Here is a 23,462-nt window from a genome sequence, read left to right on the forward strand (position 1 = left end):
GGGACAACGTCCCTCACCCGCAAGCTCACACGAGCTGAAAATGAAATCAAAGAAAAACAAAGAACCTTACGGAAGGCGTCAGCCGTGCACACAGCACCAACAGGCTGAGCGTCTTCCTTACCTTTTCTTTTTGTTTTGTTTTGTTTTTTAAATGAGACAGCAACCCGAACCTGCACGATACCTGACTCAATAAGGCTCAGAGTCTTACCGCGTGCATACCGGCTTGGTATTAGAGCGAACAGTAACACCAACCGATTGTCCGCTAGTGCTTTATATACAGCCTCAGGAGGTAAGGTACCATTGGCAGTAATGAGGGCCAGGTGAAAATAACCACGACCGGTACTACCTCCCAACCCTGACACCTATGCTGCGCAGCAAAATCTAAGATCTATTTATTCTGATATTTTGCGGAATAAATGTTGTTATAGCTGCTAAAATGTGCATGGTTTATGCTGCGTGGACTTAACAGTTTATGTGTGCTTAACAGCGGCTTCTGTATCGATAGTTGGTGATAGTGTGGCAATAGCAGCCTGTAGTGTAGTGGTTTAGGTACATGGACTGGGACCCGCAAGGTCGGTGGTTCGACCAATTATTGTGGCTTAAATAAGATCTGCACAGCCGTTGGGCCCTTGAGCAAGGCCCTTAACCCTGCATTGCTCCAGGGGAGGATTGTCTCCTGCTCAGTCTAATCAACTGTACGTCGCTCTGGATAAGAGCGTCTGCCAAATGACAATAATGTAATGTAATGTTCCTGTTTTCTCCATGCCTATTCCACCAAGGTGGTGCACTTCTAAGACCACCGCTTGTTGGATGTGTCCCTGGTCTGGGAGAAGTCCATAACCGTTGGTAGGGGTCTCTGGTGAATGAACATCAGGCACCAGGCAATGGTGAAAAAGCGAGTGCGGGGCTCCTTCCAGGCAGTTGGCAGAGGAAGGCAAGGGAAAAGAGGCCAACTTTTGAGCGCATGAGTGCTGCCCTCCACAGGTTGAGCCTCCTTAATTCCCGTACCCTGGAAGTTAGCAGCGAAGTAGCGCTTACCAAACAGAGCCTTACTGCCCTCCGAAAAGAGCGAAAGAAGCACACCACTAGGGCCTTGAGGAGGGTGAGAAATTTAGCAGGTACTTTTGCAGGACGTGGTCGATAAGCAATAACATCTGCTCCCCTTATAACAGCTTGGGCATGGTGGTGTCTGAAGAGGCTGAAGTCCAGGAGGTAGCCAGACAGTTTCATGAGGGCCTCTACAGTATTAAACCTATTCATGGGACCCTCATGGACACCTTCCTAGGCTGCCTGGACATTCCCTTAACCAACATAAAGCACCAACTTGTACCAGGCCTTTTGGACCTCCTTTCGGGGGATGTGGCTGAGGTCTTTAGAGTGGCGTGCCGGGAGGGGAGGTTAGTTGTCTCACTGAGACAGAGCTCAGTAGCTCTTGTCCCAAAGAAGGGGGACCTGTAGGACTTCCAGAACTGGCGGCCTATCAACCTCCTTTCGGTTGACTATAAAATCATGCTGAAGGCACTGATGAGGAGGTTCCAACACCTCATACCAGACCTGTACCATCCCCAGAAGGTCCATTATTGACAACTTGCTCCTCGTGAGGGATTTAATAATCCACTCCGGGGAGTTCAGGTCCCCCTTTAGCCTTCTCAGTTTAGACCAAGAGAAGGCTTTTGACAGGGTTAGCCATGTGTGCTTGAGGAGGGTGTTTGTGAGATTTAATTTCCCTGGCCCCCTCCTAAGTTGGGTCCAAATCTGTTTGACAGACATTATAGGCAGAGTGGACATCCTACAGGCCATCAGGACCAACCCGGGCATTACCCACTGCCAGGGGCCCAGGGTGAGCGGCTTGGTGTGATTGCTTACATGGACGTGTAGGAACCCCCCCCCCCCTCAAATACACCAAAAAGTATCTGAGAGGCGAAGGAAAAGCATGTCTTACCAGACACTACTGGAACAGGCTTAATTAAATGTTAACCTTTAGCACAGCTCGATGCTAACTTGGATTACCTGTGGTTTATTTCTAAATTTTAACTGTATTTTTAGATCTTCAGCAACCAGTGTACTACACCACCAATTACACCAAACTATTTCCCACAACATTAGCTATCAAAAGACACCAAACAGTGTATGTGGAAGACCCATGATCTATCCAGTACCATTTCAACTTAACAGTTCTGGGAGCATTCCACTGAGGTGGCAGAATTGTGCAGAGGCAGTGCAATGATGGGTGACATAGTCCTGTATTGGTGAGCACTGTCTTTTCATCAAATCTTGTTGATCCTGTGTCAACATGGCAAACACAGTCTATTTCCTATTTCACAGTCCTATTACCTTTGCTACATACTATGTCACTCCCTTCCTGAGAGCGCTGGGCCTGTGTGCACTAGACCTGAAAGTCCCAAATAGCTGGGACCCCCCATACACCTACAGAGGGCTGAAGGACTTTGCCTTCAGGACGGGATTGTCCAGGGCTGGACTACTCTCATGGAACTACATGGTAATCATGACCTTTCTAAGATCTGGCCAAAACGCTCCAAAGGGGAAACCCAGCCCTGGATCCATCAAAAATTTGGTCAAATGTCTGTCATGCAACATTAAGCAACAAGCAGAAAGCCTTAGCACGGATGTCCGCTCTCATGTGTCTCCCCACCAGGCCTTGTATAGGCATACATCTAGCCCTTACTGAGCGCTGTCCCCACAGATGCACTGACACGGATCATGTAAAACGTTGATCTGGGAGTGCGCCATGTCCAGCCGGGTCTGGGGCCTTGGTGTTTCCTCTGTCTCCCAGAACAGGCTGCTGCCGAGATCCTCCCTGACTGCTGAGAGCGTCCTCTGTGGGCCAACCAGGGGAATCAAAACAGCAGAGCTCCAGCATCAGTGGAGGATCATTAACAACATGAAGCAGGTCCTGTGGGAGACAAGAAACATCAAGGTCTACTAAAAGACATCTGTGGACCACTGAGGAAGAGAATACAAAATCTCCTCTTACAGAGCGCTGTGGTGGACTTGAACAAAAAAGGAGGATGGACATTGGAAGTAACTAATTATATAGTCCACCCTCCAAGGAGGGAGACTTATCTTCTCTTTCCTTTTGTCCACACTGACACAGACTTAAAATAACTATAAATGAAATAAAAAATAGTGGTTTTGAATCCATTTTTTTTTTCAATTGGATGCCTAATTTACTTAATTTGATTCATTTTTGTTACTTTGGATAATGTGTTTAATTACTACATGCTTATACATTTAGTTTAATTGATTGGCCTAATTTGAAATTTGACTCATTTTTAAGGATTTGACTGTTTTAAACCTGTAACAGAACTTTCATGTCCAATAAAAGACCATTTTCACCTGTCTCTGTATATGTCTATAAACTATAGATGTCTTGGTATGGTAGTCACAGACTTGGCACATCTACCCTGTGTACTAGACTGATGTTCATGGCCTTACAACCAATCGTATGTGAGTTGTACCTGTGACCTGTCTGACCTTTATATGCAACGCTTTCATTAAAAGCATCTACTAAATAAAATGTCATGTAATGGAGTTCACGTATGCACACGTACAGACATTAAATTTATAAATAAAATGTGTGTAACTGGTTGTACAATACAATTTTGGATAAAAAACATTCTATGAATGGTGCCACCCAGAGCTTCCCGAGAGACCGAAAAGGAGCCTGAAGCAGAAGCAATTCCCAGCAAGTCCTGTGGATTCTGGCATGACTGATGATGCGATACTGCACAAATACCATGTAGGATACAATCATGCTGACAGCATTGTGAAAATTGAAATATAATCAGCTGGGTGTTACAGAATGCAATCCCTGAAAGAAAAACCACAAAATATCTCCTGCCAGTGAAGGTAGGCCAGATTAGCAAACGGCTTACTGAGGAAAAGTGGGGAAAAAATCCCTTTGTCCTCCAATAGCAACAAGGTTACCTTAGAAGCAACATTTTCTATGTATATTTAGATTACAGCATGACATATCATAAAGCATATGTGTCATATGTGCGTTATACTAATTTCTTGTAATATCTCCACATTAAGTAAATGTGTTTACATTTGAATTACATGAAAAAATGCAAAATTAAATCTGCAATGTACCATGTGAGTTATGTGTGTGCTTGCTTACCTAAATGCTAGGTTTAACTTTTTAAAAATGAAAATCTGTGATACTGCCCAACACAAAATTACACAAAATTGGCTTTCAAGGCCCAGTTAATTGTCAGAAGTCAACTCTGGAAATGGGAGTGAGTAAAAATATTTTAAATTTAGTTATATTTATGTTTTTTTATTTTTTTATTCAAAGATTAATACTTATTAAGATATTGAGGTTACTGTTGAATATTAAATGCCCATCTTTAGTGCCTATTATTAACTTATTCATCGACAGAAATAGTAATTATAAAAATAAAAATAAATCACAAGGTTTCCTAAAAGGATTCCATTAAAGTTAATGCCTTTATGTTACTAGAACATGAAAACAAACTCTTGGCAGAGTTTTAATTTCCCCCAAACTTAATCCTCCAATTATTTCACTGTCATACATTTTCACTCTGACGGGCGTTCCCATGTTGTTTTGTTTTTTTCAAACAGCTGATCTGTATTTAGGGGTTTTCTCCCTATTTTGGCAACCCAACTTGGCCGACTAGTCAATAACATTTCTCTGGACAGGGTGTTATTCTTTCCAGAGATATGATTGGACAAGATGACTTGACGCCACACTTGGGCGTGACGCTCTGCCTGCTTTCCGTTCCTATGTTTCAGATCCAGTGAGCAACAAGTGAAATCTTGATGGTTACAAAACGGAACGACAGTAAGTTACCGGTACTGCAACTAAGGAAATAACTTTCAGGCAGCAGAGAATGAGAGTTAACGATTATGGATTTATTCGAAAACAGTGACAGATTATTCTCAGTTTAAAGGACGATTCATGGTGACGTGACATGGATGTAAAATGTGAACAGGAAAACAACAAAGGCACAGAGCGATTATAGTTATAGGCTAGTTAGCTATATAGCGGTGTAGTTTAACGCCAATAGATTTTTAGAGGAACTGGATACGAATGCATCGTCTTGTCAGATGTCAGTATATTTAAGTTTTAAAGTCTGAATATTTCACGGGTTGTTGCCGAGTAGTACCAGGTGCCTTCCAAACATCTGCATTGTACAGAGTGCTTCAAGGTGAAGACCAAAACATGTTTCCCCTGGAATCGCCTTGGAATATCTCATTTGCAGGCTGTGGTTTCCTCGGCATCTATCATGTTGGGGTTGCTAGCTGTCTGCAGGAACAGGCACCTTTTTTAGTAGACAATGCAAGACATATTTATGGAGCGTCAGCAGGCGCTCTTACTGCATCCGCCCTCGTCACCGGAGCATGTTTGGGTACGTATCTAACATAATTGCAGATCTACTCGTTAGATTAAAAACAACAGTCTGTAACAGTGCTACGTTCCACTCTTCAGTTTGGCACTTGGTTTCATAAAACAGTATCAGTTCTTTTGCATTATTTGGAGGGAACATTGTATTGATATGTGTATTAGATAAAGGAACAATTGTGATTGTTTTTTTATGTTTCTACTTTACTCTGTTTTTGTCACTGTGTTGAATGTCCTTTACTGATAGTGTAGTATTTACCAACTGCAAGCACTGAAGGTATCTGTCAGTCAGAACTCTGACCGTCTTTCTAGGTCAGGCAGGGGCGAATATTATTGATGTTTCCAAAGAGGCCAGAAAACGGTTTCTGGGACCCATGCACCCCTCCTTCAACCTGGTGAAGATTATGCGAGCCATGTTGTACCGGACCCTTCCTCCAGATGCCCACACCCTTGCCAGCGGGCGCCTGGGCATCTCCCTGACCCGCGTGTCTGATGGAGAGAATGTTCTAGTGTCCCAGTTCAATAGTAAAGAGGAGCTGGTGCAGGTGAGGTCTTGCTGACTAACAAACTGGCGTATTAATAACAGTGGACACAGCCACTGTCATTTATGTATTTACTGAGTTACTGTGTCATGATCCTTCAAATGCAATCATTCATACGTCCATATATTGAGTCTGGCGTGACTGGCTCACACTGTGCACTAGAGTGAACAGAAATCAGAAAGACTGATGCTCCTTTATCATTATCGGTCCTTTATTTTTTCCATGCTGTTAAAGGCTGAGTGTCAGTTGGCTTGTCTGATATATGGACTGACTGAAACTGCGGTTGACATACTGATGCCCAGTTACTGAGACTTTCCAATTTCGTTGGTCTAGTATACACTTAGTGACCACTTTATTAGGCAGATCAGTACACCAGCTTGTTAATTCTAATATTTAATCAGCCAATCATGTGGCAGCAACTAAATGCATAGAAGCATGCAGACGTGATCAAGAGGCACAGCTGTTCTTCAGAACAAAATGTCAGAATGGGGAAGAAATGTAATCTAAGAGACTTTGATCATGGAATGATTGTTGGTGCCAGACAGGGTGGCACAACAGACAAGGAAGGTAATAGTAACGTAAATAACAAACAGTGGTATGTAGAAGAGAATCTCTTCACAATGCGTCAAACCAAAAGTAGATAGGCTACAGCAGCAGAAGACTTAATAAGTCTAAAAAGTAAAGAATAAAGTGCTCACTGAGTGTACATGACATGTTATAATTGCAAACATATTTTGCCTATCAGTAGTTAACAAAATAATAAATAATTATTAAGTCACAGATTATTGTCTACCAAAAATACTACTTTTTAATCCATCATCCTTATTGTCTCAAGTTTGTTAGTTAATTTAAATGGAATCCTTTGAACTGAACATGAACTTTTCTGTGTCCAGGCATGTGTATGCAGTGCCTACATCCCTGTGTATTGTGGCCTTATTCCTCCTACATTACAGGGTGTGGTAAGTGTCCAATCTCTTTTGCTTGTCTGTTTTATCATGTAAATTTTAAACAGAATCCAGAAGTGGGCGGAGACCTGGCAGATTAAATTCAATATAACTAAATATAAAGTTCTACTTGTGGGGAATACAATTAGGCAGAATTACTTTGTGGGTGGTACAAAATTGGAAAGTGCTAATTTTGAAAAAGACTTGTGGGTAATAGTTGATCAAAGCCTTTTAGGTTCTAGTCAATCTGCGGTAACAGTGAAAAAGGCCAACAGGATGCTAGGATATACAGGATGTATAGGCAAGAGTATTGAGCATAAATCTAAGGAAGTTTATACAATACCTTTCTGAGACCACACTTGGAGTACTGTGTGCAGTTATAAGAAGGATAGAGAGGCACTGGAAAAGGTTCAGAGAAGGGCAACCAGATTGATTCCATGTATAAATAATAAGCGTTATGAGGATAGATTTAATTAAGATTTTTAATCTCTTCAAGCTTAGTAAAAGGAGACTTGATGGATGGACTTGATTGAATGGATTTACAAAGTGAAGTATAGGGTGAGTTCAGGGTGAGTTTGATTAGCAGGACGAGAGGGCACAAATGGAAATTGGCAAAGGAGAATTTCCATACAGATATTAGGACGTTTTCACACAGCGTTAGCATAACATGTAATTATACAAGTGATATGCTGTGCAATATGCTTCTTTCTGGTTTAATTGCACTCGCGTTTAACTTGCATTTAGAGGATCGCTTCCTTCATTTAGAGATTTGTCATGGTGCTTTTGTTCTGCATTATATCATGCAGTTGTTGTAACTTAAGTTCGATGCAACATATTTACACTGAAGTTTTTACAGATTATCCTCTTCAAAATGTTGCTTGCCATAGCATACTCTGTTGTGTTTTCGAGTAAGTGGTGCTGCAATCATTTCAATTTGGCTGTTCTGAAATTCTACGACCCCACTGCTGTAGGCTACCCACAAGTCTAATCAAAATATTGAACAGTCTTAAAGGCGTTTTTATGAATGTACTAAAAAATGATAATGATTGTTATAGCTACCACTGTAATACAGGATTTAAGAAAACAAACTAAAAGAAAAAACATTTTGATTAATCGATTAACCATGTCCATTGCTACCAGTGGGTCTATAATCATTCAGACCAGTTCCTATTAATTATGTGATGCTAGGATTATGTAAATGTCAGCTTTATTTTATCTATTTGCTACTCATGTTCTTTCTCATGATGAGCAATGTTCTGAGTCAATCTATGCTCTTTGTACTCAGTGTGGTCCTTTTCATTCCTCTTGTGAAACATCCTTTGCACTTTATCTGTTACCCCTGCATTCCCTTCTGTCAGTCTTCGATCTTATGTGCCTCTCCTGCCCCTGACCCCTTCGAGAATCTCACCCACCTACTTCTTCCCCCTGTCTTTCTGTCCTTGTCTTTCCTTCCTCTCTTGCATGCTACTCCTTCCTTCTGACTCTTTCTACATTTCCCTGCTTACGACCATAGCTTTCTGACCTTTTGTCTTGTTCTCTCTCTTTCCTTGTTTTGGTCTTTTGTTATTGTGCTCTGGGGAGTTGCATGCCTCCCTCCCTCTCTGTTTCTCTCTGGGTGGATACCTCCCTTTCTCCAGAATGTGGCATTTGCCCTCTTCAATCCAAACAAAATTCCTCATAGATTTTATGTATTGAATGACCCTAAAACTCATTATTACAAAAGTGGGAAAAAATATCAGAAGCAGTTCGCATTTGATGGAATGTGAAGGAAAGGAAATTATAATTATGTGTGTCAGCAGTTGTGCTAAAAACAAAAGTTGTACATTACAAGTTGTAATGTTAAGGAAATTTCCAACACGGGCATTGCTATGTAATGTTAAAAAGGTGTTACTGTTAACCTTTTCACCATGTTTGTACACTTTCCCTGCTGAATGTCTCCCAGAATATCTCATTTATGTGATGAAGTCAGCCCATTTGACTGAAAGTCTGCTGAATGGACAGTGTTTGCAGTTGGACAGCATGTAATAATGTGTCACTGTGTTGTACTTAAAACAAGATTACACAGTGATAGGTCTCCACCCCCTGTGGTCTGCACCACACGAGTCTGTGTGTGACATTAAGTATGAGCAGAATGGCATGTCCGTGTTTACAATTATAACCTTATGAGAATGAGAGGCCCCTGAAACAGTGGGCATGCTGGTACTGGTTATATGGGGGGGGGGGGGGCTCAAGGTCATTGATTCTCCGAACTGCTCATACTGTCTAAAGATTAAATCTGTGTTTGTCCTGCGCACTGAAACACGAGCGTTGTAACACTCTTTCTCCTTTCACTCTTTCTCTACTAACACACACACCTACCTGCATGCCGACTTTACATGACTCAGCATTCATTTATTTATGTTTTATTAAACATAAATAAACACAAATTATTGTGTTTGTGTGTTAATGTAGTCTTTCCTATGAGCGCATTTGTTAGCTGCCAGCTGTTGTTTATCATGTGTAGCTCTGTTGCATGCTGGGAATGGAGAAGTAGGGGAAAGTTCTCTCTTGCTCAGACCGTCTCTTTCACTTTCAGTTATTCATTGTGCTTCATGAAAAAATATTAAAACATGTACATTTTAACAAAGGAGTATGACACATGGACATTATAACAATCAATTAGGAAAGTGAGGTTACAGACAAGATTTCAGAGAATAGATTTTTAAGTCTTTTCTTTTTTCTTTTTCTTTTTTTTTGCTGTTGCTGTGCAAGATGGTTACAAACTGTTCCTTGGTTTATGGCTGGAAAATACTGTGCTGCTAATGGAACAGTCTGTGTTTCTTTAACAAATTGTAGTTTCAGGAATTTAAATAATGTATAGTAAATTACAATCTGTATATATTTTAAAGTGTGATTGTCTCTACCTCTTCTCTCTTCTCTCAGTGACAACACAACAAAACATCTTTTTGAAACATTGACTTTTTTATTTTTTTCAATTGCTAGAATGTAATTGAAGTTGCACTTGATCGGGATCTGTCTTCTCTTTTTATCTCTGACTGTGAAGTCTACCAGCATCTATTCTCTGTTCAGGGTTACGGGGCCAATAGCCAATCAGATAGTTTTTGGGATTTAGGTTCCGTCTTTCAACATTCCAAGCAGGATAATCTGGTAGACCATAATTGGGATTTGTGAAATTTTGCTGACCTAAAGCTAGTTTGCGTTTGTGTGGTAATGTAGTGAGGGTAGTTTAGCAGCAGCTGACCGACTCATTTAAATGGTCTTTAATGGCATGACTGTGTTTCCATAGCTGTGCATAGTCTTATATTGTTTCCCATGAAAAATTAAATAACGGCAAGTAAAAATTTGAATTAAAACTGAAATAATATGTGGGAAAATACTACACAATCCAAAACGTTGAATGCTCTGTAATGCCACCTGCTGTATGATGTGAAGAAAAGCAGCGCCCATATTTGGAATAATGACTATAAGAATGCTAGAACTTCTAAGCAAAACTGATATGGTCCCCTCTCTCTCTCTCTCTCTCTCTCTCTCAGCGATATGTAGATGGAGGGATTTCAGACAACCTGCCCCAGTATGAGCTGAAGAACACAATCACAGTGTCACCCTTCTCTGGAGAGAGTGACATCTGCCCCAGAGACACCTCCACCAACCTGCACGAGTTACGCTTCACCAACACCAGCATTCAGTTTACCCTCACAAATCTCTATAGGGTCTCAAGGGCCCTCTTCCCCCCTGATCCACAGGTACTCCGCTAAAGTATGGTGTCTGCTGTATACCGTGAATCCTCAAATTGTGGCCGGGGTCTTATATTTACTTAGGCTGCACAAATCACAGGCCTTTGTTTGGGGCAGGCTTGTATTCGAGGCAGGCCTTTATTTCTTATTAGGCTTCTGTTGTAGAATTTTATTCTTAGAAATAAAGTAAAAGGCTACACTTAAAGTGGGCCAACACTGTCCAACACTTCCTGTAACCATTCAGAAATCAATTAGTGTAGGCTAATCAGGAACACCGTTTGGTAAGTCATAGTGTCAGTCTTAACAGACTTAGTTTATTGCAAATATTCTCAAACACAATAAATCACATGCAAGTCCAGAATCCATAAAATAACAACTTGCCAGACACACCTTCATGAACAATAACAAATTAGCGTAGATAACAGCAAGTTAAGGATCTTTTTTTCCTAAAGTGCGTTTTATTGTGAGACATGCGTTTCGTTTGGAGCAGCATACCGGTAGGCTTTCAAAAGATTTTCGCTTTGGTTTGGGATTTAATTTACTTTTGGACTGTTTGATTCTATTGCTAAATGTTGGGACTGATGGGCACTGAAATCTGGGGGTTCACTGTTAAGTTTTATGTAGTTGAAAGAGTGTCGGGATTTCAACCCATTTGTTTATTGCTAGCCAAGGCAGCCGCTTTCATTCATTCATTGAACTTGCGCTGTGCTGTAAATACATGGAAACCTTATTGCGTAGCCAAGTAGCCTAAATTGAGTTAATTTTTAATTTTTAATTAAATTCGTAGGCTGGAATGCCTCGCGGCAACAATTGTGTTTAAATGTATACTGCTTCAGCCTTTGGCAAGCTACTCAGAAGGGGGCGGCAAGCGACTGGTATCATGAGAGCAACGTGTTGGAGACCCATGGTGTAGGACAGGGGTCTCCAATCTTATCCTAAAAGGGCCGGCGTGGGTGCAGGTTTTTGTTTTAACCCAGCAGTAACACACCTGATTATACTAATGAACTAATCGTGGTCTTTAATCAAGACCTAGATGAGTAGAATCAGCTGTCTTAGTCCTGTGCTAAAACAACAACCTGCACACACACCGGCCCTTTCTGGATAAGATTGGAGACCCCTGGTGTAGGACAACGACTTTTCATTGGCAACAGTATTAAACCAACCAACAATATAAAATATTAAGAAGAGCTCTTTTATTTAATTGAGTTAAATCGAAACAATGTCTTCTAGTGCTCATGGACTGATAGCCCTACTGGTAGACAATATTACCCCGGCTTGTATTTGGGGGCCGGCCTTTATTTGTCCGAATCGACCACGCCCCCGGCTATTATCCGAGGCCCGGCTTCAAATAGAATTCCGGACACAATTTGAGGATTTACGGTACAAACACACCTCAGCACGAATATGAGGTGAACAGTGATGTTCATTTTATGTAATAACCTTATTATTATAACATGTCTCTTTCCTTGTGTCTGTGTATATAGACAATGAAGGCCATGTGCAAACAGGGCTACAAAGATGCCCTGTATTTCATCAGGAGGAATGGTAAGAGAGAGAGACGCAAGTTATGAAAGCATTTTGTTTGCCTGATTTTAGACATCTACACTCAGTGAGCACTTTATTAGGGAGACCTATACACAAGCTTGTTAATGAAAATATTAAATCAGCCAATCATGTGGCAGAAACGAAATGCATAAAAGCAAGCAGCTGTTTTTCAGACCAAATGTTAGACTGGGGAAAACATGTGGTTGACAATAGAGACTGAGCAGCCTTCTTTTGTGATATTCAGGACTGCTGCAATATCGAGGACCCCAACGTGCATTAGGTGCTAGAGCAGATGGGGAGGAAGTGGTCGAAGAGGAGGAAGAGGGGGAGGAAGAGGCCAATGGAGAGAGCAGCCATGACGGGAGGGAGGTGGTTGTCTTCAATGAACACTCCACAGTGGAGGACCACATTTTTGAGCACCTGCCCCCAAGACTGCACCGAGGTAGCCTCCCACACTGGGCTGAGTTCTGCAGTCCAGACTAGCACATGGCTAAAGTGGAGCGTCACAATATTACTGCTAGGGTCTGTCTGACACACCTGTTGCCTTTCATTTTTCTGTAGCACCTTGTAATATTGCTGCTTTAAATTATACAGCTGGAGAGCAATTGTAATCTACGGTGAAATCGTGGTTTTAAATATCCTGCATTTATCATATCGGCATCTGATTTTAATATTCATCCTATGTTGCTTACCTTTATTTTATGTAACTGGATAAATTGCCGGGTTTGCTGATGTATATTTATGTTTACATATCTGCCTAAATTAAATGTCACAAAATGTTTAGCTAGAAATATTGCTAACATACACCTCCAGACAATTAATAGCCTATTAATAGCCTATTGAACAAATTGCACATGAAGAGTTCATCAATTTAACAGAACATCATTTAAATAAATACTTGCAGTTCAAGCCGTTATTTGCGATGTGTTTAACTCGCATGTTCATATCTCAATAACGATAAACATACAAAATATCGTGCAGACCTAACTATTATCATATGATATGCCCTACTTTATTTTCCCTATTTAAATGATCACTTGTCGTGTCCTCCACAGCTTGCAAGACATATGTTTGGAAAATTGTCAATATAGATAATTTGCTAGCATTTATTTTGAACCATAGTAATGGCTTATTGACAATGACATTGTGTTATTTCTCCACTGTTACTCCTTTTTGATGGTTCTTAGAAGGCACAGGTTAGGCCTGTATTTTCAACATGATGAGTTCACTCATTTACACCTCATTTTCCAGAATTTTTATTTTTTCAAGTTCCTATTCAATACTTGTAAATCTATATTGTATGTTTAAACTTGAAATAGGAAAGCAGAGTGAACAATTCAATCATTCTACATATCACTTGCCAATGTATATTGATAAAATAATAATAACTGATGTTTTGCTTATCAGTGAGAGAAGGAGAAAAATTAAAGAGCAATGTCTCTCCCATTTAAGCACTGGTAGAGGCGTGCAAGGAGAGGAGAAGCTTGTTCCAGTCTCTTGGCAACCTGCTGCCAATCAGGATGGCTTCAGCGTTGATGATTCCATACACTCTGCCCTTGGAGTCTGCTATGTCTATGACTATTAGGTATGGCCAATGTTCCTCTCCCGTTTTTCCCCTCACATTAAGTCTTTCTGTGTAGTGAGTGAGTGAGTGAGTGAGTGAGTGAGTGAGTGAGTGAGTGAGTGAGTGAGTGAGTGAGTGAGTGAGTGAGTGAGTGAGTGAGTGAGTGAGTGAGTGAGTGAGTGAGTGAGTGAGTGAGTGAGTGAGTGAGACAATGAGTCTTTCTCACTCTTTCTGTGCCAGGCTTTTGGAGTGGCTACCAGACGTACAGGAGGATGTTGGATGGATGCGAGAGCAAATGGTGAAGCTGGTGCAATGCTTTCTGAATCAGGCCAAGAGAAGGCTGTCCCAGCAGGTGTCTGCAAGGTGAGAATCTATACTAACGGGCATCAGTTCCGTAGTTTCCCATATTTTCACAGATGTATGTGATTCATATGTAAATGCAGTCATAATTTTGTACCGCTTGAAAATAGATGACCAAAGTAAGGTAAAACAAGTAATTTGTGTAATAGCAGAATTGCTATAAGATATAGGAAATGCCAGTGGAGATACTGAGGAAATAGTCCATGGTATTCTGTGCAATTAAATAGTTATTGTCCAGTTCTAAAAAAAAGAATTATACAATTGTATACAGCCCATAATTCAGATTTGCTCAATTTGTTTACATGTATTGTAAAATGCAGCAATTATTCTTCTCCATTTTAATGTTATGAATCTTGGTAAATGGTAAATGGTTGGCATTTATATAGCTCCTTTATCCAAAGCGCTGTACATTTGATGCTTCTCATTCACCCATTCATACACACACTCACACACCGACGGTGATTGGCTGCCATGCAAGGCGCCGACCAGCTCGTCAGGAGCATTCGGGGGTTAGCTGTCTTGCTCAGGGACACTTCGACACAGCCTAGTTGGGGGATCGAACCGGCAACCCTCCGACTGCCAGACGACTGCTCTTACTGCCTGAGCCATGTCGCCCAGTGTTCCTAATCCCTGTCCTGTCCTGTGTACCAGGCTGTCGTACCAGCTGGAGCTGCGACGCTCCCAGTCCCTGCCCGCCCGGCCCAGTCCCAGCTGGATGAGCGGGAGCAGCTCCTCCATGTTGGACCTCATCCTCCGTCTGGACCAGTACCAGCGGCAGCTTCTGCCCGGCTTGTTGTCCGTCAACCTGGACCTGCGCGCGTCCATCTTCACCCAGTCCTCCCTCGCCGAGATGCCAGAGGAAGGGCTGGTGATGCGCCCGGTGGGACCTGCCCCCATGGCATCACAGCCGTCTTCAGAGGGGCACCCTGGAGGCTCCTAGGGTCCTGAAAGCCTTTACTCGCCCTGAACAAGACCAAGGTTACAGAGGTTCATGCAGCAAAAATGACAAACTGACTATTATAATGTCAGGCCCAAAGAATCTAAAGTAGATGATTTCCAAACCTCCAAATTGCTATGCCAAGTGCCTTTATCTAACAAAGTTTGAAATTTGAAATCTGTATTAATATATCAAGACCACTGCTGCCTTCAGGTTTTGCAAACAGTATTTTCTCACATTTCAGTACTTTTCCAGGCTGAGGAAAGTTAATACTGTGCAGAGCGTACTGGCCATTTGCCTCTATGGCCTGGTCTGCGCAACAATAAACATAATGTGAATGGGAAATGAAGGAACTTGAAAAGAAAAGAAAGAACATATATGGACAGATAGTAACAGATATATAATTTTCTCAGTGTTATCTACTCATACAGTACAGCATCTCATTAATGGATAGCAGTGACAGATTGTCTCACACAGGGTACTAGTCAGAAGACGTCAAATGAATGTTCAATGCAGAGGTACTCATTTTGTTTTCCATTTCTGCATGTAATACTTGAGTGTTTAAACTTGGCCACCCCATAATGATACAAAGGTTAATTCAATTTAGGGTGTGAGGTAGTAGATGTTTTCGTCTGTACTTAATTGACTCGAGGCTGGGGTTGGCAACCTGGAAGGAAAGACGCAGGGTATGATGTTTTTGTTTTCACCTTAAAATCAGCCAACGATTCAGAACAAAGAAACAAGGTGAATTAACGGTGTCAACTGTATTCATTGATCAATTAAGTGCTGAGTAACAATAAAAGCCAGCATACCCCGCGGCTCTCCAGGACCAGGATTTAAAATATATATATATAAAATTTCAGTTTTATATATATTTTGTATATAAAATCATCAGTGCAAGCAATAGTAGGAACAAATAGACATCCACCAACTGCAGCTTACAAGTCAGTGAGTAAATCATACATATATTATTATATAGAAACAACCAAGCAATGTGACTAAAAGAAAAAAGAAAATGCATAGAATGTTAACTATGTGAATGTAGTTGAATATCCCAGTCTGTGCCATGTCACGTTAACCTTTCAAATGTCTGACATTGTAATCTAGAAAGTGATTAGACCGTGAAGTCAGAATTGATTATGAGAATAAAGAGTTTCCTGATAGAAGGAAATGGCACTTTGCACATTAACTTTTGACCTTACGTGTACTTTCAATGCAAACATAGACCTGTTAGGCTGAATTGTGCAACATAATACTAGCAGTAACATTCAATTAATTTGCCTTTCAAAACTTTAGTTATAGCAAGTGATGCTATACTCGATAGCTAAGACACCTGCCCAGCCAATGTGATGGTCTAGATGGGCCATTTAACCACAAGGGAAAATGGAAGATTAACTGGTTTTCCGTGGCTGCATTTCAGACAATCATATCAGAATTTTCATGCAGACCATTGTGAATTTCAGTGGAGGTTTGACCCTTTCCTGATCCCATGAGCTATGTGCCTTCTGTCTACATACATTACAGCTCAATGAACAAACAACCTTATATCGATACAGTATAAGCCAGCAAGTCTTTGTGTTAAAAGTAGTAGTACTATAAAAAATATATTTATAGTATTTAAAACTGTGAAAAAGGTAAATATAGATTTATGTTTGTTGCATAGTAAACATTCAAATTATGTTACTTCATCTTGGTTTACCTGTAAGTCAGCAAATTGCTAAACAGGCATTATTAGAGGGAAGATTCTCACAAAGGTGGTAAAGTTCAATGCAATACTTCCTTTAGCCAAGACATTGTTTCTGTACTGCCTACAATAGCTGCAGAAACCAGGGTCAGGCTTCAGTTTGCTAAGAAGTACCAAAAACGTTTCTGGAAAAAGGTGGACAAATGAGACATGCAAGACCTTTTTACTCTCTTACTTATTAATGATATTCCAAACAGCTGATTTTGGTAAGCCTAAGGTGTGGCATATGTCTGATGTTGTCCTCATGTTGACAAACAATAACAAAGGCAATAAAAATCCTAAAATCAAGACTAGATACCTGCACTAAGGAAGCAATTAAATACACTACTAACAAAAAACACTGGAATGGGGGCAGGTGTATAAAAAGAGCTGTAATTTCTACATGGTGTATTTATGGATTTAAGAAATACAATTTAATAAAAGCTGAGAATCTGCACTTTAACCACATGTGAATTGTTTGATTACAAATCTAAAACTGTAATTGTAAATTGAACACCACCTCTGTCAAAAATATTATGGAGCTCACCGTTGATGCGACACTTTTAATAAAATTATGCTGAAACTACACTCAGTGAGCACTTTATTAGGTAGAACGGATTACTTACTTTGCCTTCAAGTGATTTTTTTCTGTCATACATCACATATCTAGCTCAATAGATGATACCTGTTCTCATACATTAGGTGGTGTAGCACAGAAGCACTCACAATATTATCAAATAAGAGCATTAACAGAACAAAAAATATATATACACACACAAATGCATACCATCGGTGCCCTAAATGCAAAGAACACACAGAGTGGCAACTATTCTGTGTAAGTTTGCAGGTGTCTCTTTAAAGTAATTGAGCGACTGAAGCTCTTCGCAAACTGGGAACAGTGGAATGGACGTTCTCCTGTATGAGTTTGCTGGTGTCTCCTCAACGTGCTTGAGTGACTGAAGCTTCTGCCACACTGGGAGCAGTGGAATGGACACTCCCCTGTATGAGTCTGCTGGTGGTTCCGCAAAGTGCTTAAGTGGCTGAAACTCTTATCGCAGTCGGCGCAGTGGAACGGCCGCTCCACGGTGTGAGTTTGTTGGTGGTTCCTCAAGGTACTTAAGTGACTGAAGCTCTTCTGACACTGTGAGCAGTGGTACGGGCGTTCTCCTGTGTGGGTTCGCTGGTGCAGTGTTAGATGAGTTAACTGAGTGAAAGTCATCTCACAATGGGTGCAGCGGAATGGGCGCTCCCCTGTATGAGCCTGCTGGTGGTTTTTCAAGGAACTGGCGTGCCTGAAATTCTTCCCACACTGTGAGCAGTGGTATGGGCGTGCTCCAGTATGACTCTGCAGGTGTTTCCGTAAAGAGCTTGAGTAACTGAAGTTTTTCCCACATTGAGAGCAGTGGTATTGGTTCTCACCTGTATGAGTTTTCTCATGTAGGGTCAAATGAGATAATTGAGCAAAGATCTTCTGACACTGAGAGCACTGGTACGGACGAGGCCCTGTATGAGTTTGATTGTGTAATTTCAGATTACTTGAATGGCTGAAGCTATTTCCACACTGGGAGCAGTTTGTCAGATGTGGTGTCCATCAGTAGTTCTTCCCACACTGAGAACATATGAGCACCCCTGGAAGGAGAACACATATATAGATAAGGGAAATGTGCAAAAAGTTACAATATAAATACGGAGATGGCCAAGTGTAACCATTCTTTTCAAAGACCTGAATTGTTGGAGGTTTCTCACCTGTGGGAAGGTTTCTGTTAGCGGTGTCTTGCGACATGCTGTGTAACTTTCCCATGTAGTCCTCACTGTACCACACGCGTAGCTTCTCGCCTACTGCCAAGTTCCGGCACACCTGGAAGTAGATGTCTTCACTGTACTGAAAGGCGGTCAGGTTCCGCTCACTCTCCTCCGCTGAATTCCCACATACCTAAGCCAAACGGAAGACAACCTGTACATAAACATCTTGCCCATGCCAGTTTTAGTGCATTGAAAGGTGAAAAATTGTATCAAAATGTGATGATTTACGACATGATGTAATTTGCAGATTAACATTCTGAACAGTCTTGTAAGACAAAGTAATAAAAACTCCACTTTATTTTTTACTGAAATGTTACTAATGTTACCTTCAAATTATTAATATACATAATTCATTAATATACAAGTCATGTATGTTAAACTAATGGAGTAAAAAGTTCACTAACCATGTACCAAGAACCAAAAGGTAACAGATGAAAAAATATTTTTTTCAGGGAGAGAGCTGTGCATATCTGCTATTAAATTTGACTACCATAGTAACAAAATATTTAAAAAGAAAAAAAAAGAACATGTACTAATTCAGCTTTTTAATACTTTAATAATTAGTGAGCAGAATCAAATCTATAGGCCCATACCATTGGTGGGATCTGTATTGGATTTCTGATGAGTGCAGACTTGTCGAATGCATGTCGTCTGAAGAGCAAGCAGCCAACCCTTGATTTTTCATGCTGAATACTCAGCCAATATGTGTTTTCTGAATTCACTATTTTTTTCACTCATAAGTTTTAGTAAGCATGTAGTGTTGAGTTATATTTTTCCAGCCCTTTGCAACCATACTCGATACAGATACATAAAAAGCAGACCAGACTCTCTATTTGTCCCCACCCTTCCATGCATGTCTGAAAACACAATACGTTGCCCAACTAAATAAACACGTTCCTGTCATATTTACACTATAACTTACTAATGCTCTCCTTGTAAGTTATAGTGAAAAGTGAGCACTCATGGTTTAAGCTGTATGGTTTATCAGTACTTCATAGTAACACTAAACGCTGTCTTTGACCAATGCTTCTACATAACCGATGGAATCATTGAAAGCTATTAGAATAATATCACATTAAAATCACACAAAGATAACAGGACTGAATTATGCGATTACAGTAGTATTTCATGAAATACCTCATCCAATTGGCTTTAGTTTCATCAATGCCATCAATGGATTTGTATGTGTTGTTTTCATCTACAATCTAATAAAAAATAAGGAAATAATAATATAACACTGAAGAAAATTGACAATACTATCATAAACGTAACATTATCAATCAGTGCAGCATACAGTGAGCACTTTATCAGGTATTAATTTGACTTATGTTTTAGATTTATTTATTATTAAAGGTACAAGAGGCAATTTCGGACTTCTAATGGTCAAGAGAGGAATTGCAGCAACAAACATGCTCAAAACACTGTTCATCCCACCCCTTATCTGTGAATGCTCTGAAGTTGGAATGCCATTGGCTTGAATTATTGTGCAGCTATAGTATTATACAGGTACAGAGTGCCGGCCCGTCAACTGCATATTTTTAAACTCGAATTTGAGGACTATAAACACAGGTAGAAGGCGAGTCAACATGTCAGTGAGCCTTTTTCAATGATAGGAAGGGATTTACAATGGTCTAACACAAAACAATATTTTAACAAAAATGTCTTCTGCTGCTGTTGCCTATCCACTTAGAGGTTTGACATGTTGTGTGTTCAGAGATGCTCTTCTGCATACCACTGTTGTAATGCGTGGTTATTTGTGTTACTTTCACCTTCCTGTCAGCTTCAGTCTGGCCCTTGTCCTCTGACCTCTCATTAACAATGTGTTTCTGCCTGCTGAACTGCTGCTCACTAGGCTGTTGAGCATGAAAATCCCAGGAGAGCAGCAATTTCTGAGATACTCAAACCACCCTTTATGGCACTAACAATCATTCCACGATCAAAGACACTTAAATCACATTTCTTCCCCATTCTGACATTTGGGCTGAAAAACAAATGAACCTCTTGACCACGTCTGCATGCTTTTATGCATTTAGTTGCTGACATGATTGGCTGATTAAAAATTTGCATGAATAACCTGGTCTACAGGCCTACCTAATAAAGTGATCACTGAGTAATAACAGTAATACAAGCACAAACAATATGGCAATTGGGTCAGCGGTCCTTTTTTGTAATAGGTAATAGCTAGTAAAATTCCTTTGCTTTCCGGACAGCTGAGCAACATGTGGTGATTTCCCTTTGTATGTCAACTTTTAAGCAAAGCAGTAGCAGCAGTAAAAACCCCATTACAATGTGATAAGTGGGGTCCAAAAACGTTTAATTGCGTAACGTGTGGTCTCTGCGATTTTAAAATATTTTTCCATTTGGTCTCCCAGTTACTGTGTGGGGAAATAAAACAAAAAAAACATAATATATATTTATCAGGAAACAGGAGCCATCTGATGATTGCGTTATATCCCAATTTGTGTTGTCACACGGTTTATCATGGGGTTTTACGGTATGCCCACTGCTGTGGGTTGTAGCACCATAATGAAATCAAACTGTTGTGAGTGCTGAACTCACCATCCAGGAGAAGAACCCTGAGGACTTGTCCTGAGAGACGAGCTCTCCTTGGTAAGGCCCAAACAGGGCCCCCTTTGGGATGTTTTTTTCCATGCAGCACACATCCATTTTTCCTCCCTCCTGGATTATCTTTATTCCAGATGGGACAGAGAGAGCAGCACGGTTGGGGACCCCTAAGGCCACAAATGTGTCTGGCATGAAGACTGGGGGCCCATGGGTTGAGCATTCCTCTATGTAGTACTCCTTACATTCTTCACAGACTACACACAGAGAAGAAAATAAAACATTTCAGTTATGTTATCTGTCTGAAATTAAAATAGATTTATTTCATTACCAGTCACTGGTATTCAATTCCCAGACAATTTGCATAATCAGAAGAAGACACATTTTTATGTGACTTATCCTAGGCAAATGTTATGATTGTCATTTTAACATGTAGGCTAACTAACTAATAGTAGAAGTCATAATTGACACTCGATATTATACTAGCATACACAGAACATTTTAATGCAATGACATGGGAATTCAATGAAGGCAATCAAGAACTTACACCATAAGTCCACTTTTGGGTGGCTCCGTGCAATGCTAAGCTCTAGATCACGTTTCTGATTGTTTGGTTCCTCTGACTCAACAGACTCATTGTTTTTCATCTGGCTGCTAAAAAAGAAGATTCTGACATCAGTATCTTTCCATATGGTCAAGTCCCTTCTACAACCTATATAAAATATATCTCAGCTACGAGCTAGTGTAAACTAGTTAGAAGCATCAATACCTCTCGCATCAATTGTATCTGTGGTTATTACAAAAATAATTTATTCATATAGACAATCAGAACACACACCATAGCTGATCCCGGATAAACACAGGTACCTCACAAGAAGATTCACTATATTGCATTGAAGCAGGGAATACTGAGCAAAAATCCTCCCTCTCTGATGAGGGTATTGGTCAATTATCCTGCTGAAATAGACAGCTCAAGTTTTTGAAACGGCTGGTCACTGTTGTTTCAAGTTGGATTTTACACCAGAGTAGGGAAAAATACCTTCCATTGTGTTCAATCTACAAGTTTAAGGATGTAACTCTGTAGGTAGCAGTGGACTCTGCCATTAAGCTGAGTGTGAGAATCAGGGAGTTACTGCTCAGTCTCAAATCAGGGCGGAGCAGAAACTGAAAAATGAAATGACATGTAGGCCTATTCTTCTGTAAACCATAGATATATTCTCTCACTAGGCTACTCCTGAATCACAAATTAGGGGATTAGTTATAATTTATGGCGAATTTGGAATAGTTTTCCCAGGAAAAAGTCACCTAGTGGAACTAGGTGATCTAGATCTCAATGATTTAACTATTGAGGTGTTTAGTATCCGTGGAAAAGTGGTAGACAATACGTGAGGATTATAATTGACCATTCCATTCATGCACATAAATTACAGCAGAATATGTTATTTGTGAGCACGTTCCCTTTACGTTCTAACCTATGTCGCGTGAGATGCAATGTTGCCACTGTCCGTGTTCTGCTTATGAGGATCGATAGGTCGTTTCATGCTTCGGAACTGACGAAGAACTATCAGCCAGCCTTCAGAATACATTTTTCAAGTGAGAAAACACTAACGACGTAACTACCGTCAGGTAGGCTATTTATGTAAACTGTAGCATGGGTCTTAATCACTAATTACACTAGCAACAAGCGACTAAATGCACTCACCGAATGGTAAATTAGACACAGGCGAATAATTTAATTCCACGGATACAATACAGGTTTCTGGCAGAATGAAATGATATTACTACTAGATAAATAGTGTTTTTTCTTTTAAGTATTTTTTTTTCCTCTATCGTGATTTGAAGGTAGCCTCGAGAGCTCCGTGAATCTGGCAATTGTTACTGGCAAGACTTCCGGTTCCCATTTATCAAAATAAAAGTTCGGGGAATAAAAATATTTATCTCTGTTCTATTTAAAAAACAGAATGTTCTATTTTTAAGAATCGCCACTCTATTAAAAAATTATAACGTTTAAAAAAAAAAAACTTTTGTTTTATCTCTGTTCTATTTAAAATACAGGGTCGCGTTGCCCGATAACGGTGTCGCTTAGCGTTCTTCGAAGACTCGAAAGGTATACCTTTCCAAAGTTTTGAGGCGTGTTCCCCGAAATATCCCTTAGGAAGTTGCTTAAGGCAAAGCTTCTACGTGCGACGTTACTAGACCCACCGACTACTCCAGGATTTATAATTCACTCCATGCAGCGGCTTCTTGACTGCGTTATGACAGTGTTGTTTACGAATAAAACACTGCAGGAAGACTTAAAAATGTAGTATTCATCACGAATGTTGGGAACTTAATAGAATTAAAACGGAATTATCTTACCTTA

General features: G+C 40.4%; 2 protein-coding genes across 4 annotated transcripts; one reads left to right on the forward strand and one right to left on the reverse strand.

Moving 5' to 3' along the window:
- Nucleotides 1–4,777: 4,777 nt before the first annotated feature.
- pnpla2 (patatin-like phospholipase domain containing 2) lies at nt 4,778–17,198 on the forward strand. Its single transcript, XM_061245532.1, has 9 exons — nt 4,778–5,393; nt 5,699–5,931; nt 6,822–6,887; nt 10,406–10,615; nt 12,091–12,151; nt 12,396–12,593; nt 13,604–13,736; nt 13,956–14,078; nt 14,727–17,198. Exons 1-9 carry the CDS (start codon nt 5,207–5,209, stop codon nt 15,013–15,015), a joined length of 1,500 nt encoding a protein of 499 aa, XP_061101516.1. The 5' UTR covers nt 4,778–5,206; the 3' UTR covers nt 15,016–17,198.
- LOC133130732 (PR domain-containing protein 11-like) lies at nt 14,317–22,945 on the reverse strand. 3 transcript variants are annotated; one of them, XR_009708965.1, is made up of 6 exons: nt 22,803–22,945; nt 21,648–21,754; nt 21,098–21,357; nt 18,482–18,668; nt 18,272–18,364; nt 14,317–15,038 (listed from the first exon to the last, which is right to left on the reverse strand). XR_009708965.1 is itself a non-coding variant. In XM_061245533.1 (5 exons), exons 2-5 carry the CDS (start codon nt 21,745–21,747, stop codon nt 14,989–14,991), a joined length of 597 nt encoding a protein of 198 aa, XP_061101517.1. In that variant the 5' UTR covers nt 21,748–21,751; nt 22,803–22,945; the 3' UTR covers nt 14,317–14,988. The 3 variants fall into 3 exon arrangements, 2 of the variants coding, with proteins under 2 accessions (XP_061101517.1, XP_061101519.1); XM_061245533.1 differs by lacking the exon at nt 18,272–18,364 and having other exon boundaries at nt 21,648–21,751; XM_061245535.1 differs by lacking the exon at nt 18,272–18,364 and having other exon boundaries at nt 21,098–21,270.
- Between the last annotated feature and the right edge of the window lie 517 nt (nt 22,946–23,462).

This window comes from Conger conger, chromosome 6 (assembly GCF_963514075.1).
Source record: "Conger conger chromosome 6, fConCon1.1, whole genome shotgun sequence".
In the NCBI taxonomy this organism is placed as follows: Eukaryota; Metazoa; Chordata; class Actinopteri; order Anguilliformes; family Congridae; genus Conger; species Conger conger.

Coding starts and splice junctions, on each gene's coding strand:
- LOC133130732 (XM_061245533.1), bottom strand. CDS start 21,747: ATGAAAAACAATGAGTCTGTTGAGTCAGAGGAACCAAACAATCAGAAA. Junction 21,358..21,647: donor CCCAAAAGTGGACTTATGGT/GTAAGTTCTTGA, acceptor CTCTGTGTGTAG/TCTGTGAAGAATGTAAGGAG. Junction 15,039..18,481: donor TAACAGAAACCTTCCCACAG/GTGAGAAACCTC, acceptor GGTCTTGTTCAG/GGCGAGTAAAGGCTTTCAGG.
- pnpla2 (XM_061245532.1), top strand. CDS start 5,207: ATGTTTCCCCTGGAATCGCCTTGGAATATCTCATTTGCAGGCTGTGGT. Junction 12,152..12,395: donor GTATTTCATCAGGAGGAATG/GTAAGAGAGAGA, acceptor TGTGATATTCAG/GACTGCTGCAATATCGAGGA. Junction 14,079..14,726: donor TCCCAGCAGGTGTCTGCAAG/GTGAGAATCTAT, acceptor CCTGTGTACCAG/GCTGTCGTACCAGCTGGAGC.